This window comes from Anabrus simplex, chromosome 8, assembly GCF_040414725.1.
Source record: "Anabrus simplex isolate iqAnaSimp1 chromosome 8, ASM4041472v1, whole genome shotgun sequence".
NCBI classification, from domain to species: Eukaryota; Metazoa; Arthropoda; class Insecta; order Orthoptera; family Tettigoniidae; genus Anabrus; species Anabrus simplex.
Window position 1 is genome coordinate 66070730 of NC_090272.1, and position 18326 is coordinate 66089055.

Genomic DNA, 18326 nt, shown 5'->3' on the forward strand with positions numbered 1-18326 from the left:
GCGCAAAATCGTATTGCGGTGGGTACCGCATGTACTGACGGAAGTTCAACGGTGGATCCTATACGAAAGGCAAAGGAACCACTATGTGGTAGGCGGTTTGCGACACGAGAGGACATTGCCAACGCTGTGTGACCACAGATGACCCGATTCACACATGGTGCGGCAAATGGTGACGCAGATGGTATTCAGTGCCTCCCACATCGTTGGCAGTGTGAGGTGAACGTTGCAGGAACGTATTTTGAGGGCCTTTAGACCCAGTTTTGTATAATGTCAACTGTATGTCAGCTTGGCTTTAGTGATGGGTAGCTCGTGAATGAGTCGTTCATAATGAACGCTTCACTCTTATGAAGTGTGAACTGACCACTCAATTTCAATGAACTGGTAGTTCAAACACTTCACAGTTCTCACACTTCACATAATTCACAGTTCAAAAACTTCGTATCATTCACAACTCATTCGATTTGTCTGTCGCTAGCTCACTCTCTCTCTCTTCTCTAGCTACGTCATTAATTTCCTCCTTAAATACTCCCAGTCCCATCCTACCTGTCAATTGTGTTATTACACCATTAAAGATACATAGCCTACAAAGACACTGACAATCCGACAGAGTGAGCACAGCAGACATGCAAATAAAAAGTTTGCCTTGAGAATCTGGAAGTAAAAATTGGCTGAATCCACGGCTGAAAGAGTATCTTCCTTGCAGTAGTGTTCATCTCATACACAACACTTAATTAATTAAACAAAACTGCACTTGGGGAATAGACTAATTAAATAATAAATCAAAATGAACGGACTTTACATCATTTTTAAAGACCTGAAGCTGGAATCGTCTCTCATAGAGTGCTTTAAGTACGACGATTTAGCTCTTCCACTAGCTTCTCGGCCATCTGTTTCACATCACCACGAATTTCAGAGTTATTGGCAAATCTGCAACACCATCTTTTCAATGACTGAATGAGGAGTATAACTTTTGACGCAGTGACCAGTCTTTCACTGCTCATTTTCTCAGTACAATCTTTGAAAACTTTCAACACTTCGCACGCTTGTGTTATGCTTGCAATGTCGTCTGCAGAAGCTGTTGTATTGACAGTGGATGGGTGGACTTCAATTAAAAATGAGAGCTACTTGTTAGTGACAGCACACTATATGAAAGGTGGTGGTGGTGATGACTGTTTTAAGAGAAAGTACAACTAGGTAACCATCCTCTATTAAAACTAATCAGAGAGAAAAAACTGAAGGGATCCGACACTTCGAAAAATGAAGGTATCGGCCAAAGGAAGACAAAGGCCACGATGGGCGTGAAATGAAGGACTCCCTAGGCCTCGAGAGCTCTAATAACGTCGGGGTCGGAAAAGAACACGAGTTGACCAAGCAAGGTCGGATAGGGTAGATGAAAGTGAGGAGTCTGGCACAAGTAAGTGGAAGCAAAGCCAGGACTCAGCTAAGGGCCCCGTAGTCGCCAACCCACGCTACAAAATTCAGAGCCCCTGGGGCCCCTTCTAGTCGCCTCTTACGACAGGCAGGCGGATACTGTGGGTGTTATTCTACCGCCCCCGCTCACAGGAGGATAACTGTATGAAAGATTCATCAAGGTAGATAAATAGATATTTGTGGCAGTGGTAGTCATATTCATTCTATTTTGGATTGAATTTTAAGAGGAAAAAATATTATGATATGATGAATAACGTTGGTAACCCTGGTGTTTTCTGCCAGAGTACAGCTAAAACAGGTATCACGAGGCAGATAAAGACACTGTTGAGTGCATCATGCGAATAAGATGACCCCAGATTAAATGTATTTCCTTCGTTATATTTTTATCTTTTCCCTGTCCCTATCAACCATCATCTAGATGCTGTAAGCAAGCAAGCTATTTGGTCCATAATTATATAGCTCTGCCATCTGTTGGTAATATTATTAAGTATTATGAAGCTTTATTGAGTGAGTGAGATACTGTGAACGAAGTCGCTGCTGAACGACCAGCAGCTTCATCAGGCTTGGTTACTTCATGAACGAACTACTTCATTTGAACGGTTCACGGTAAAGAGTGTGAATGAGTGAAGTAGTTCATAGGAATGAACTGGTTCGACCCATCGCTAGCTGTAATTAAGCTCACAGGACAAAAATTAGTCACCCTAATGCGCACACACAGATGGATCGATAAGCCTGTACAGATGGCGCAGCGAAGACCCATGCTCAACCGTACGCACACTGCCTCTACGTGAGCATATGGCAGTAGCGATGAGTGAGACATTGATGTTTCAAGCGGACAGTGTACATCAACATGGGTAGATGTAAGGATGTGACACAGTAGCACAAAGGGGCAATCGTGTTTGGCCGTGGCCATGACTATACGGTGCGTGAAGTTGCTGGATTTGCTGGTGTTTCATGCAGCGAACTGTTCCACGTGTCTACAAGCAGCGGTGTACGACACGTGTCAGAATTGCGGTCGGAAAAAGATCCTGACTGAGAGGGACCGGAGACGCGTTTCACGGCTCGTGAATCAGAATCGCTTCCAAACCCAACAAGAATTGCTGCAGTCAGTGAGTGAAGGTCCATCCCAACCTGTTAGTGAGAGAATATTTCAACGGGAACTGCATGCAATGAACATTTGGAGTCGGTCACCTTGCAAGAGGCCATAGCTCACACAGGCACATAAAGCTGCACATCTTCAATGGGCTAGAAATCAGCGAACGTGGACATTAGCTGACTGACGGAATGTAATGTCGTCTGGCGAATCACTTTTTCGCTTGTATTCCAATGATGCACACAGCAGGATGCACCGAAGGCCAAACGAAGCATTTCATCCTGGATGTGTGCAAGGTCAGGTCCAAGCCGGAGGTGAGTCTGTGATGTTTCAGGGGTGTTATCATGGACTGGGCCCACTCACTGAGGTGACCACTAACATGAACCAGCATGTTTATTTAAACATTAAATGAGAAGGCACAGAAAAAGAACTTTAGGTCAGCCAATGGCAAGGTTCTCGTTTCTCAAGCAAGCTTACAGTTACACGACCTGCACCATGTACCCAATCCATTCAGTAAGCATCTCTTCTTACAGTAAACAATGCACACAGAATTTTCAACAGAAAGACATCAGTCCATTCTTCCATTTAGCACTCTCATTAAAACTGAAGGCCGAAGTCATACATGAATATGTGCCATTATCACAAAGAACAGACATTAGCATTTTCAGCGTCACATTTTCTAGTGATCTGCGAATGTTCCTCATTAACAACATTATTCTTCAATTCAATGGCAATATAATAATACAGAAACTGAGGATGTCACAAGCTATGAATCATTAGCAGCAGCTGTTGAAATGTTAAAAATGAATGGAGCTATTTTTGACAACAGCTGTGACCTCAGCAATATCATCAAGTTTGTCACGTCATGTCATCCATAAGAATATAAATTACTATGTAAAATACCTGTATATGCCCAATAATCATGCAGACTGTGGCAGTTAAGGTTCACTGATATACGCAGCTATTTTCTTTAGCCTGCAACCTCCTTGAGCTTAGTTGATCCAGTTCTTCAACAATCTTAGCTCTAGTGAATTCTTTCATAAAACTGAGGAAGACATGAAATATATGCAAGTCATCTACATCCTGGAACCCTAGCTATTACACCCCCAGCTGTGAAAAATATGCTAAAGGCTCAAATATAATCCAATGTTTCATGCAATTAACTAACAGTTTACGAATATACTCTATGTAAGGAAGAGTGTATGATTTATTTCATTTTTGATATCTCTCTCTTACATTCCTTGGCCAGACATGCTGCAACAAAGATGTTCAACAAAGTTATACTCTTGATAATGTTCAACCATCAAGAGGGAACTTTCTTTTGCAGGGAACATTTCCAAGAATGATCGGTTTTTCTATGCTGTCATTCCTACGTCGCATAGTGTGTCCAAAGAATTGTAAAACTCTTTGTTTACATATTGATGATAATCTGATTCTGAGGTTAAACAGGTTTTTAATGGAATCATTGGCGCAAAATGCTGTCCAAGGTATGCATAACATTCTTCACCAGCGCCACATTTCAAAAGAATAGATTTTTCTTCAGGTGCGTAGCATGAAAAGTCCAAATCTCGGTTCCACAGAGGAAAACTGAAAATACCAGACTGAATACTACTCTCATTTTCAGTGGTAACAAGATAGAACGATTCTTCCATAAATGAGACAAATGATATTTTATAAAAGGTAGTAATAATCATGAAATTATTTGGAGGTATTTTTAGTTTATTCCAAAGAGAATGGATTCCACGTGACAGATAAGGTGACCATGGAGATCCAGGATAACAGTGTAGTATTTTCTTACAAGCTATTATATAAGTGATTATTGTTCACACAAGGGGATTTGAGGAAGACGAGAAGAAACTAACACAACGTACTTGGTCGGAGGAACATTTTTTTTTTTTTTTGCTATTTTGTTTTACGTCGCACCGACACAGATATGTCTTATGGCGACGATGGGAGAGGAAAGGCCTAGGAAGTGGAAGGAAGCGGCCGTGGCCTTAATTAAGGTACAGCCCCGGCATTTGCCTGGTGTGAAAATGGGAAACCACGGAAAACCATCTTCAGGGCTGCCGACAGTGGGGCTCGAACCCACTATCTCCCGATTACTGGATACTGGCCGCATTTAAGCGACTGCAGCTATCGAGCTCGGTGGTCGGAGGAACAGAAATCACAACAATCAATGGAAATGAAGAACTATTGGGCAAGGAGGAAAGCTCAACAAATGTTGATTCTGCGTGGTCCTAAGTGATCCATTCACACAGAAGAAGAAGAAGAAGAAGAAGAAGAAGAAGAAGAAATTATTTAGTATATGGACAGAATCTTTGAAAATTCTTCTGATGATATAGTACTGTTGAACTGTCATTCCCAGATAGTGCAAATGAACCTTTGACCAACTGAAAGTCCTACGAGCACCAAAGAGAAGGCTACATATGCCCCATATCAAATCAACACTGTTATATATCTCGCCTTGTAGGGATTACACAGACGATACAGAGTCTGCTTCCCCCTCCTGTGCCTGCTGAACATCCTTTACAAAACAAATTGTTAGGTCCAAAATAATAGCTTTCTTTGCTAACTATTAATTATAAGAGCCGCGCCACGTTGTAGAGATACACAGAATATTTTATGAATTGTACGTTCGCTAGCATATGAATAGGATCATAATTGTAATATTTTCTGAATAATGTGCCTCTCTGAACAACTGATACATATTTACAAATTCACAAATAAATTATGAACGAGACAGGGGCAACACAAGCTTCAACTGCAGTTCGCCATAAGCAGATATATATATATATATATATTTTTATTTTTTTTTTCAATTTGGATATTATTTATTTCAAAACCTTCCTGCAGCATTTACAAGTTTCCATGATGACAAATAAGTACCTATCTAATTTAAAAGGTAAATTATGTATCATATTTTGAAGCGGTATGTAGTTATTTAGTTTTTCTTCCAGGTTAAACCATGTTGTTGCTTTCTGTACATTTCATAGTTTGCCGACGTTTCGAATACATTCCAGTACTCTTTGTCAAGGCAACTGAAATACCCATAAACAAATAAAAAGTTATAGTTTTTAATGTAGCTTCCAAATTACCGTATGCTATTAGTAAAACATGATATCTTGTTCCAAACAAGAAGTCCAAGTAATGATGATCTAGTAAAGTTATCTAATATGCCTTGTAACAGAAAAGGAGAATTACCTAATACAGAAAAAGTCTAACTAATATTAACAACGATTCATAAAATTTTACTGACAAGATGAAAAAAGGAACAAACCAGCAGCAAACAGCATTGATGAACACAATGAAGACATTACAAGAATGAAACCAATTAAACCAACCCTATTGTGCTACAACCCTGATAGGCCTTAGGCTACCATATGACTGCACCTCTGTCTCTCGGCTTTCAAACCCGAGGCCACTATCTCACTGTCAGATAGCTCCTCAATTTTTCTCATGTAGATGAAAATCCCTGGCTTGGCCCAGAATCGAACCCGTGACCTCCAGGTAAGAGACAGGCTCACTAACCCTAGAATGCCTATAAGAATGAAGCATATCATAGAACTCAGAAGCTAAGGTGTTAGGCGATCAATCAATCAATCAATCAATCAATCAATCAATCAATCAATCAATCAATCAATCAATCAATCAATCAATCAATCAATCAATCAATCAATCAATCAATCAATCAATCAATCAATCAATAGGTTTGTAGGTAGTTTACAGTAATTTTCTGTTTAATTCTGCACCCAATTAATTATCAATACATATATTTATTTTTTTCCAAGTTGCTTTACGTTGCACCGACACAGATAGGTCTTATGGCGACAATGGGACAGGAAAGGGCTAGGAGTGGGAACGAAGCAGCCAAGGCCTTAATTAAGGTACAGCCCCAGCATTTGCCTGGTGCAAAAATGGGAAACCACGGAAAATCATCTTCAGGGCTGCCGAGAGTGGGGTTCGAACCCACTATCTCGTCCGGTAGAGCCGCTCTAAGGAGGTACAATATTTTTCCATTTTTATGAACATTTATTGTTTGTAAATAAATTTAGTCACATGCTATTTTCGTGTTTAACCATCTGTAAAGGAGATACATCGAGTTTTATGTTTTAGGTCCGCTATGAAGCCTCCCTCCTGCTTTGTACAACTTATAGCTGAGATCATACTTGCTATTATTGTAAACTTAAATACCAAGTTTAATCAAAATCCACCAATCCATTTTCCTGTGATGTTGTAACAAACAGATAGACAGACAAAAAATAAAAACTGAAAAGACATGGGCTATTAATTGTCCTGTCCGGTATGAAAAACAAAGTATTAGGTTAATATAAAAAAGATACAGATAGACCCCGCCCATGCCACTACAGCCTGATAGACCTTGGCCTACCAAGTGACTGCTGCTCAGCCCGAAGGCCTGCAGATTACAAGATGAAGCATGGTCAGCGAAATGAATCCCCTCAGCCGTTATTCTTGGTTTTGTAGACCAAGATTACCAACATACCATCAGACAGCTCCACAGTAATAATGTAGGCCGAGTAAACTTCAAACAAACCCTCAAGTCCAAATAAAAATCCCTGACCTGCCTGGGAATAGAACCCACGGCTGAGAGGCAAGCATGCTAAACCCTAGAGGGACAGATAGAAAGACAATACACAATATACACTGTATGTATCTACATGATCAAAAAAACAGAGGAAGAGTAGCTAGATGAGGTAGTACCACAGGAAACACCACCACAATCGTACGCAAAGTATTAATTTAACAATAAGATGTTAAATGAGGTTGAGACATAGAAATCTCATGCCTAAAATTGGAACAAGCAAATACAACTAAAATAAATCATTCTTCAGCTTATCCCAGATTTCTGGGTTGGAGCCAGCCAGGTTCATTTTTTGTTTTGTTTTTTGGAGGGGGGGGGCTAAGGCTGAATGAAAATAAGATTTATACAATGACACAAAGGTCTAGAAATATTTTAAAACTAAACCCATGGGCCATATAGCCCATTAACAACTCTGAGCCTGTCAAGACAGCTGTTATACAGCTAGGAGGCCTGCAGATATGGAGCATCACATAGTCAGAGAAGTGATTTCTTAACCCATATTACTTGCTTTTCTTGAACTGGTTTGCAGTTTCTCAAACCAAACAACTCCTTAACTGATTCCATAAGGTTGAGTTATCTCCCCAATACTTAAACCAATGATTAAGATCCTTAGAAAAGGGAGGGATTGTACCAAGGACCTTTGAATACGAGGCAGAGATGCAACATGTATACTATCAAGCAGTACAAAACATGGATATTTTAGTCAAAATCTTTGTCTAAGCCTACAAATGACAAACAAAACAAACTCATCGCATACATGGCCCATTACAGACAAAACAATTGCTGCCAGGTACACGGCCTGTAGATATTGTATTGTCAAATGGTCAGCATGACAGCATCCTCAGCCATAATGTTTGACTTTCATTACCAGGTTCACTGTGAATCGCATAAGACAGTTACTCGATTTGTCTTGTGTGACTGAGAAATACCCTTCTACCCTCCAATCCAGGATTAAAATCCCTTCGAAAACCAGGAAGTGTATCTGGTCCAACCCTACAAAGGAGATTAAATCACACAACAACCGCATGTAATCCAGAAACTTTCTGGGACAAAATACATTACAATGAGACATTAAAAAGGGAAAATTCAAGTTTTCCACAAATATATATACAATACACTGGACACGCCCTCAACCAGTCAGCTTAGGACTGGGCCATTGGCTGGTTAATGAAATGGCCGGTAAAACAAACAATATTAAAGGACCTAGCCAGAATTTTACTGTATTATACTTCAATACTGATCCAGTAATTAGAGTTCCTTTATGACGCTCTTATACAAACCACAGAAAAAAGGCATCACTGAAAATTTCATGTTGCATTCTTTAAAGTTGTATCTACTAGAAAGTATTTTTTGTCATTTCACCCAAATACAATAGTCCTGCCGAGATCTTTGACTGCACTGCCAATCATTTAGGCTTACCATACTTTTCCTAACTCCTAATTCATTACAAATTAATTGCATAGATTCATTATATCTAAACATTCTAACACACCAAGTTTCTTCTGGATAGTTAAATTATTATTTTTACAATTTTGCTTTACATTGCACCAACATAGATAGGTCTTACGGTGACGATGGGATAGGAAAAGGCTAGGAGCGAGAAGAAAGCGATTGCGGTCTTAATTAAGGTTCAGCCTAATGTGAAAATGGGAAACCACAGAAAACCATTTTCAGGGTTGCCGACAGTGGGGATTCGAACCCACTATCTCCTGAATGCAAGCTGATAGCTTCATGACCCAAACCGCACGGCCACTTGCTCGGTGGATTGTTACAAGGTTCTACTTTCTTTTATCAGCACTCATTTTTATAATCCCTAAAATAGTACACCTGTTTCTTACAGCAATGAATAAATCAGCCAAGTGACTAAAAAACGGCATCCGCTATTGTAAGTGAAACAAGTTGCATCTTATGTAGGAGTGGGGTCGGGTGGAAGGTAATATGGGTTCTCGAGACCTTGGGGAAACCAGAAAGGACTTTATTCACCTAGATGGCTGCTTAATACAAGACTGGTTAAGACAATGTCCAATGTATAGGATTAAAAAAGGTTTAGTTTACTCACCATCTGCCGCATGCCTTTCGCAAGGTAGGCCTTTGCTGTCTGTATAGTCTCTAACTTCTCCACCTCCAGCTTCTCCATTTGAGTGATAAGTACCTTCTCAGTATATCTCAGAGAATGGGCAGTTCGATCCAATTCTGTTACATTGCTAGCTTTTTTGTGTTTCTCAGCAAATTTTACAAGAATAGTACCTTCAACAACTGCAGTGGAAACCAGTCCTTGTCGAAGAAGCCAGTGTATGGCTACATCTACTTCAGTAGTTAAGCCCTTTTCTTTACAAAGTTGCTCTAGCTCATCAAATGCAAAGAGGTATCCTTTATCACTCTCATGCACCATTGCCAATACAGCTTCTGCCTGCGACTAAAGGACAAGATGAAAAATATATGTAACTATACAAAGAGAGGAAAAAAAAAAGTGAAAGTTTACATATTAAAGCATGCAATACTCAAAATCTAGCTTCTGGTAAAGAAATGAAAATAAATACACCAAATGTAGTACTACACAAATGCAGCCTATCTGAACTGCACGTTCTCTGTTGAACATTCACCGTTTTAATTCTTTTTAAACAGAATTGTGAGCACACACTGACCGAAGTAGGAGTTTTCATGCACTGCATCATAAACTGAGTAAAAATATAAGAAACAGAAGTGGAATATACAAGTGTAAGAATATAAATTATTAAAGCCAGGAGGCCAGGGAGGATGGAGAACATAACTAAAAGAGTAAACACAATGACAGGCTAATGTGAATATAGAAAGTAACAGAAAGAGGAGACCAGGATAAATATGAAAGAAAAAAATTAACATTTTATTCTTGTATTTCTCAAGCCTTCTCCTTATCCTACAACTGTCATATCAAGAAAGAAAAATTCTCAAGGAAGGCCCCCTTTTCAGTTGAGAGCAGAATCCTGCCCTGTTCATGAAGCCAGGAAGTCATAATGAGTTCTAAAGGAAAAGTTGCATATGAAGTTACGTGCAAGCAAGAAATTTTGCAGTTCATCTTATTTTGCAATAGAGGATGGTTGCCTAATTGTACTTCCTCTTAAAACAATAATCACCACCACCACCATTCTTATTTTGCAAGGTACAAACTGAAATTATTACCATCTACAGTATTCTGGTTACAGAAGTGCTACATTATCTAGATTAGCCTTCTTCTTTCCTTGTCTTTCCCCAGTTTCTTGGGATATACCCTATATGTGTTTTACAGCACAGCCTTGCTGATGGCAACCCTATGTACAGGGACGTAATCACTACTGCGTGTTTCTGTGCTGCTTGGTAGGTGTTGTGTGTAAATGAAGAGGTATGCAATAAAACAAATACACAAATAATCAGTCCCCTATCCAAGAACCAAACCTGGGCTCTATGATCATTCAGCCAAGGAAACAGACAAAACTTTCTTTGGCTTTTCCCAGTTATTTCTTTCTGGTCAATGGAGCCACCCTGGCTCATTCTGTGTTTTGGCCAAGGGTGTAAGCCTGGATGCCCTTCCTGATGCCATGTGACTTTTCAGGTGAACATTCCATCCAAGGATCCACCAGGATTCAAGCCTTGGCTGTCTGGGTGGAAGGCCAGTAGCTACCATATTACACCCCCTTCTTTTTACATAACTGCTGACCAGGCGAGGCGGCTGTGCGTTTACGGGTGCGCAGCTGTGAGCTTGCATCCAGGAGATAGCGGGTTCGAGCCCGACTGTTGGCAGCCCTGAAGATGGTTTTGCGTGGTTTCCCGTTTTCACACCAGGCAAATGATTGGGCTGTTCTTTAAGGGAGCTTGTATGTAAACATCGTAGAAAATTCTGTAATATTTGCTTATATTCATGGTACTTCTGCTACTGAAGTTTATAATGCACAAGGTTATAATTATTATAATAACTTCATTAAACTTCTAGAAGTATTTTAAACTCATAAAAGTTGTGCTTTCCCAAAACTTACTTTTGTTATACATTTTTTAATGAGTTTTTGTAACATTCAATAAATTTTATCACTTCATGGCTTGGAACATGTATTTCAGAATAAATAAATAAATAAATAAATAAATAAATAAATAAATAAATAAATAAATAAATAAATAAATAAATAATAATAATAATAATAATAATAATAATAATAATAATAATAATAATAATAATAATAATCGTACGGCCTCAGCTACTGTGTGCAGACATTTCAATTTGACGCCATCTGGCTGTCTGCTCGCCAATTTCGACGTTCCGTTTTACTCTAGGCCTACTAAATGGCAGACCGAGTAAACCAAAACTCTCTTGGGCATCTATGGCTGAGATTTAATGAATTTTGTCGGGTAAACACCAAATGTGTCACCAGAGATCTTTTACATGCCAACATCATACGACACGGAGTGTCGAATGGACTTTTTTCTGCCCTTCAAAAATCCGACTACCTCTGCCGGGTTTGAACCCGCTATCTTGGGATCCGGAGGCTGACACTCTACTACTAATCCACAGAGGCAGCTAGCATGGTGTAAACTTTTCAGTTCTATGATGTGTCATCATACTCTGTTATGAGCAAAAGGATAGAGACAGAAGAAAAATCTATTTTCATGCTAGGTACAACACAAATGGGAATTCCGAACTAAAGGCTACTTCACTATTAAGAAGACAAAACCATTAGGAAGAGAGAATTATACTCAGAGAAAAGTATTAATTCATATCATTTTAACTACACACAACTTGCTAGGATGAAGAGAATACACATAATCCAAATATTATCACCTGCCAATCACCTTAGTAGCTCCAACATGGATGTAAACTGTTTCCTCTTCTCCTTTTGTGGCAACCACTAAATCTTTTGCTCTCTGAAATGACCAAACCACAGGTTTCTTGACGAGTACATCCAATGCCCAACCACTCCAAGTCTGCTGAGGAATTTGCATGAATTCTGATTTCAAGCGTAGTTCACCATTTCTGAAGGAAAATAACATACTGATGTCATCTATAAACTCTTCACAAAAAAAAAAAAAAAGGCAACAGAATGATTTGTTAAACACGCTCCAATGATAAATGGCAAAGCTATTAATAGATGTAGCTTTGAATAAGTACATTAGACAGCCTACAAATAGAAATCTCTGATATAAGGCTAAAATTAGTAGTAATCTCATTATTGTGGTCAATAGTATTGCATTATGAACGCTATGAAGAATGAAACTTATTTATTCTGAAGGTGTAATGGACAAATCTTGACAAAAGGTGCAGTAACATTTCAGCAGCAGGAGAATAACCCTGAGCTACTTCAAGTTATCAAATGTGGAAATCTACCAAAATCCAGAGCCTTGGCTATTCTAATCTTCTACAAGGTTATAGACCAATAATATTCATTCTCTATTCTCATATAAACAACTGTGATATACAAAAGATTACACTGAATGTCCCCATGTTGAAGTTATTGATCACAGCGACTGAAGGATTAGATGCAGGACTTGAATACAATAATACTGGTTGTCTTATGTATGATAATGCACAGCAGGCAAAAGGCAGATAATTTCTAATTAAGAGAAACAGGAACATTAAAAAAAACACACAACAGGATTTCTCAATATTTAGTAGTTAAGTTCAGGGATAACCTGGCTGTGCACTAGGTTATACATTATTTGCTTAATATACAGTGGTGTAGCAATACTAAGGGAAAACAGGAAATGTTAAATTTCTTGGTTAATAATAGTTATAATGAAAAACTTACATAACAAAAGTTGCAAAAAGCACAATTTTCAATCTTCTGTCTTTCATTTGTTTCTACCATACAAGGAATAATAACACAGATATTTGCAATTATTACATTTTTCACAAGTCTCCGAGTTAAATGGCAATAGTAATCAACAACAGCATCACTTCGTCTAATTTTCCTCATTACTGAGGAGTCATGATCCCATGACTTAATTACAAGTGTGAATTATGGTTCTGCATTTCGGTCGATCTTCTGCTACGTAGTCTGAGTGGATTTGAAGAGGTTTCCCAGTGAAGTGTTTAATTCGGTCCAACTATCTCAAAGGTACCCTACTTCACAACCACTGTACATTCACTTTTCATTGCACTATCAGATTTTCAAGGCTAGCAGCATCACATGACTAAAGGTTTGCAGAATGCGTCAACATATTATCGAGAGTCTAACACAAAGACTAAATTAATTTAAAATGAATGCGCTTGTTCTTTTGGCTGTCCACAGTGTACAGAGCAAACAATGCCAGCACTACAATTCAAAGACATCAATTTGTTTTCCACCAGAATAGCATTACACTGACTGACTATTGTTAGTTAAGATGTTCTCAATCTCTTCTGCTACAACTTGCTTCCACTAGATGGCGTTATTACAGAATAGATGATAAAAATACATTTTTGGTAAATCAAAAAAAACTAACCCATCAACGAAACATGCAGTAGCTGGTACACACTATATCTCAAAACATTCTCAAATAGATAATGAATAGGCCTATAGGTTATTATAAATATATTAATCCCTATATATCAGACACATTCAAATTACATGCACTGCCTATCTAGCACACAACACAATACAACACAACACAACATTCCTATTTTGGGTAACTTGCTGAATTCACTCAAATATAACCAACTGAAAAAACTACAATGACGTATCCTGCTTACCATAACAACTGCAATGATGTCCTTAACGTTCACTATCATTTCTTACTACTACTATGAAATGGATGTCAGAATTAAAATTACGTAACAGTAAACTGTTGGCACTTCAGAATCCCTGTTTAATGTCAATTCCACTAAAATACTCCAGACTTCATTCTCATAAATATACATGTTTGAGTGACACTATATTGCTACATAACCAACAAAGATTCCACAAGTATTGTGAGCCGACTGATGGAGTATAGAAAATGTAGCATTAGAAAAAAAAATTATTGTAATACTAAATAACAGAGTCAGTGACTTAAAAAAAAAAAAAATCATCCCAAATTATACAGTGTAGACTAGGAACTGGGATATTAGGCTATAGTGAAAGATGATCTTCAACATGTCAGTAAGTTAATTTTACTGAGATAAGTTGTCCACACTTAAAAGTTGGCCAACTGAGCCAGGACTTAATTTCAGGAATAGGTGGCAACAAAGACAAAATTAAAAATATATTCTACATGAAATATACATTCATAATTTCATTCATTCATGTTTTGCTGCTTGTTGTTTAAAGGGGCCTAACATCGAGGTCATCGCCCCCCCCCCCAATTCATGTTTTAAACAAAAGGTTGTGCCTTGTCAATACAATCACTCCTATATTTTCTGCTGCTTGTTTCATATTGTTATATATTTCACATTCCATTCTGCTCTCAATGTCCTCCATATAGATTTTGCTAGGTTGATGTCACTGACTAAATGAAATGGGAAAAAGAAGGAGATAAAACAAAATTTCCACAGTCAAGAGAATCTATCCATTGGATATATCCTTACAAGGAGGAATTTGGGTAAGTTCTGCCGTTTTGCCCAGAGGCATCTATTCAAGAATCTGGGAGTCTTCAAGAATCTATCCTCTGAGAAAGGCCAGAAGGGTTTCCAAATCACATTTTCATTTCTTTCTCATTTTCCTGATTGAATGGCAGTGCTAATTAGATTTTTTGGCCTTAAGCATTACCTCTTCATTTTTTCTCTTTGTTTTCAAAAATATTAATGAAGACCTGTCAAATAATATGTTCAATAAATTTAATCTCCCTACTTTTAATTTCTTTTAACAACCTTACATTCTAATTTACTTCCCTTAGCACTTCTCGATCTGCTTTTTCTTTTAATCCGACTCATTTTTATCATTTGGTGCCATCCACATTTCTACTGCTTCAAGGAGGTTTCTTTCCTGCTTTCGTATGTCCAACTACCACTTCCATAAAGCAGTGTGCTCCATACAAACTACTTTGCAAAAGACTTCTTTATCTCTTTCTAAATATTATACAGTAATGATATCCTTTGCAGCAATGGAATTCCCAAAAACATCATTGTACGGACACAAATAATCAATACATAATTTTAAGAAACAATTAGTCAATTATATAGTTGATGCACATTAATCTGATACAGAAGCTACTATAGTCAGAGGTAACAAATACCCACTGTGTTGAGATTCAATCCCACAACTTTAAACACACAAAGTGACCACCAAATAAACTCTGCAATATATCTGGCTAGTTTCCAAAGGTACAACATTAAATTCCCAGTATAATTTGTGTTATTTACTTGTTCAGCCCCTTGACTACTCAGTCAGCACATTGGGGTTCTGGGTTCAATTCTAGACCACAGGGCGAATTGGCCGTGCGGTCAGGGGCACGCGGCTGTGAGCTTGCATCCGGGAGATAGTGGGTTCGAATCCCACTGTCGCAGCCCTGAAGATGGTTTTCCATGGTTTCCCATTTTCACAGCAGACAAATGCTGGGCCTGTACCTTAATTAAGGCCACATCCGCTTCCTTCCAACTCCTAGGCCTTTCCTATGCCATCGTCGCCAAAAGGCTTATGTGTGTCGGTGTGATGTAAAGCGAAAAAGAAAAAAAGCAATTCTAGACCAGAATTGCTTAATTCCTCTGGCTCGGAGACTGGGTGTTTGTGATTGTCTTACCACACCATCTTTATTTAGACACAACACACTACGCTGCCAACCACCACAGATGCATATAATAGTCGAATACATCCCTCATATAGGGTTGGCATCAGGAATGACATCTGGCCGTAAAACTGGGTGAGGTCCATTGGCGTGACGCTAATTACACCCACACTCCCTCAGAGAGTGGGAAAAGAAGCAAAGAAAGAAAGAAAGAAAGAATGTGCTGTTCTTGAGTTTTGCTTCATCCTGTTTCTGTCTTACTGTAATTCATCCCAGTCAAATGCCAAGATAGTAGGGTATTTTGCAGCCTCAGGACTTACTCCCTAAGGATAGAGCCTAAAACTTAAAAGTACAGACACCATACTAATACATTAATGAGAAACAGCAGCTCCCTCTGCAGATCAGTGGTAGAGCGTTGGCCTCCTGATCCCAAGATAGCGAGTTCAAACCTGCAGAATTGTCAGATCTTTTAAGGGCACTAAAAAGTCCATTTGACACTCCGTGTCGTATAATGCCAGTACCAGTATGTAAAAGATCTCTGGTGACACATTTGGTGTTTATGTGACAAAAATTAATTTAAAACTTGGCAATAGATTGCACAAGAGAGATCCAGTTTACTCAGCCATCAGGTAGAATAAAACAGAGCATCAAAATTGATGTAGAGACAGTCTAGATGGTGCCAAATCATAAATGCTTGCATATGGTAGCTGAGATATAATTATTGCTATTATTTAATGATAAACAGTAAGTAAACAAAACTGATAACTACACAGACTACTTCAAATCCTTAAAACAGGTACTGGTATGAAAAAAAGAAAGAAAAAACCAGTAACAAGATTTGAACTAAGTTTATATGTAGCAGAGCTGTCAAAACTGCACCACATCATATCACATCACAATGCTTCTTTCTGTTTTACAGGTCACTTGTACGATCATCTGCTGTGAAGATACATAATGGATAACTTTCCAACAGGCATGAAAAGAAAATTTGATACAGATGCTTCTACCGGTAGTTCTGCTAGCAAGAAAAATAAGAAGGTAAAAATCTTGACCCGTCCTACATATAGTAAAATGTCCTGAATAATTAATTACAAATTCTGGTATGAAAAACAAAAACCAAGGTGGTGGTTATCATCATCATCATTATAGTAGATCTAACCCTTAGTCCCGTTTCCTGATACGTGGTTAGGGAAGATGCGAGATGAAATTATATAGCATGTTTTTACAGCTCGACACCCTTCCTGATGCCAACCTCGGTTAAGGTGCTAATGAATATGAAATGAATGATGTTGAATGAAACTGGGTAAGGAGGTGGAAGGAACTGAGTCTGGCATATGAATAGGAACAGTCCCAGCATTCGTATGGAAGTGAAAATGGGAAACCACAGAAAGCTATTCTCAGGACAGCCAACAGCAGGGTTCAAACTCACTCATCACCTGAATGCAGAGTTGGCTCCATAGCTGTACCATGTTAACATGTGTGGCCACTCTGCTCGATGGTGGTGGTATTATTATTATTATTATTATTATTATTATTATTATTATTATTATTATTATTATTATTATTATATATATATAATTCGCTGGGGCCATCAAGGACCACGTTAAGTCTTGTTGCATTTGACACTGAACTTGGCCTTCTTTAGAGCCCAAATTTCCCTCATTCTTTGTGAGTGGGCCTGCTTACGCTCCTCTGTCCAAGGGGCACCGTGTCTTCTCTTCGGTTGCTCGTCTCGGTTTAGCCCGTTCGTCAATATTTTCTTGCGGAAGAGATCTCTGTTAAGGGCGTCTTCAGCTGAGATATGTAGCATTTGCAGGTCTTCTTTGGTATTTCTAAACCAGGGAATTGTGGTTTTGGGCTTTGAATCAAAAAAGTGAAAGATTTCTTTAGTTAACTTTCTTCCGTCCATTCTTTTCAGATGACCGTAAAATCGTGCCCGTCTTTTTCTGATTGTGTCGGTAATTTTCTCTATTTTGCTGTAGACTACCTTGTTGGATCTCTTTTGATGGATTTCATTTTTGTAATTTGATCCCAAGATTCCTCTCACAATTTTGCGTTCTCTTATCTCCAATTCTTCAAGGAGTCCTTTGTTGGCATTTAGAGACAGGGTTTCGGCTGCATATAGAACTACTGGCTTCAGAACTGTTTCATAGTGACGTATCTTGGTGTTTAGGGAAAGGCATTTTTTGTTGTAGATTGTGCGGGATGTTTGGTAGGCTATTTCCAGTTTGCGTACTCCCTCCTGAAGTGCTTCTTTGTCCAGTCCATTTTTCATGATGATCTCACCCAGGTATTTGAATTTGTCTACTCGGGTGATGTCCCCGTATTTTGTATGGAGTTTAGGTGGAGCCTCTTTGATGTTAGTCATTACTTCTGTTTTCTCAAACGATATCTGCAAACCAGTTTGTTCGGCAATTTCCTTTAAAATTTCAACTTCAGCTCTAGCGGTTTCTATGTCGTTTGAGAGAACAGCAATATCATCGACAAATGCTAAGCAGTCTGTTGCGATCCCCTTGGATTTGGTTCCTATTCTCAAGGGACTGTAGTTGGTTTTCTGTAATCTCACCCGCCACGTTCTGA

The 18326-nt window shown here is 38.6% G+C and overlaps 1 protein-coding gene across 1 annotated transcript in view; it reads right to left on the reverse strand.

The window, feature by feature from the left end:
- Positions 1 to 18326, reverse strand: part of LOC136878788 (charged multivesicular body protein 7) — a 268004-nt gene that overhangs the window by 239875 nt on the left and 9803 nt on the right. The window contains exons 2-3 of the mRNA XM_067152259.2: positions 11922 to 12102; positions 9184 to 9540 (exon numbers count right to left, since the gene is read on the reverse strand). Of these exons, the coding sequence (XP_067008360.2) occupies positions 9184 to 9540; positions 11922 to 12102 (538 nt within the window). The remainder of the gene's footprint in view (positions 1 to 9183; positions 9541 to 11921; positions 12103 to 18326) is intronic.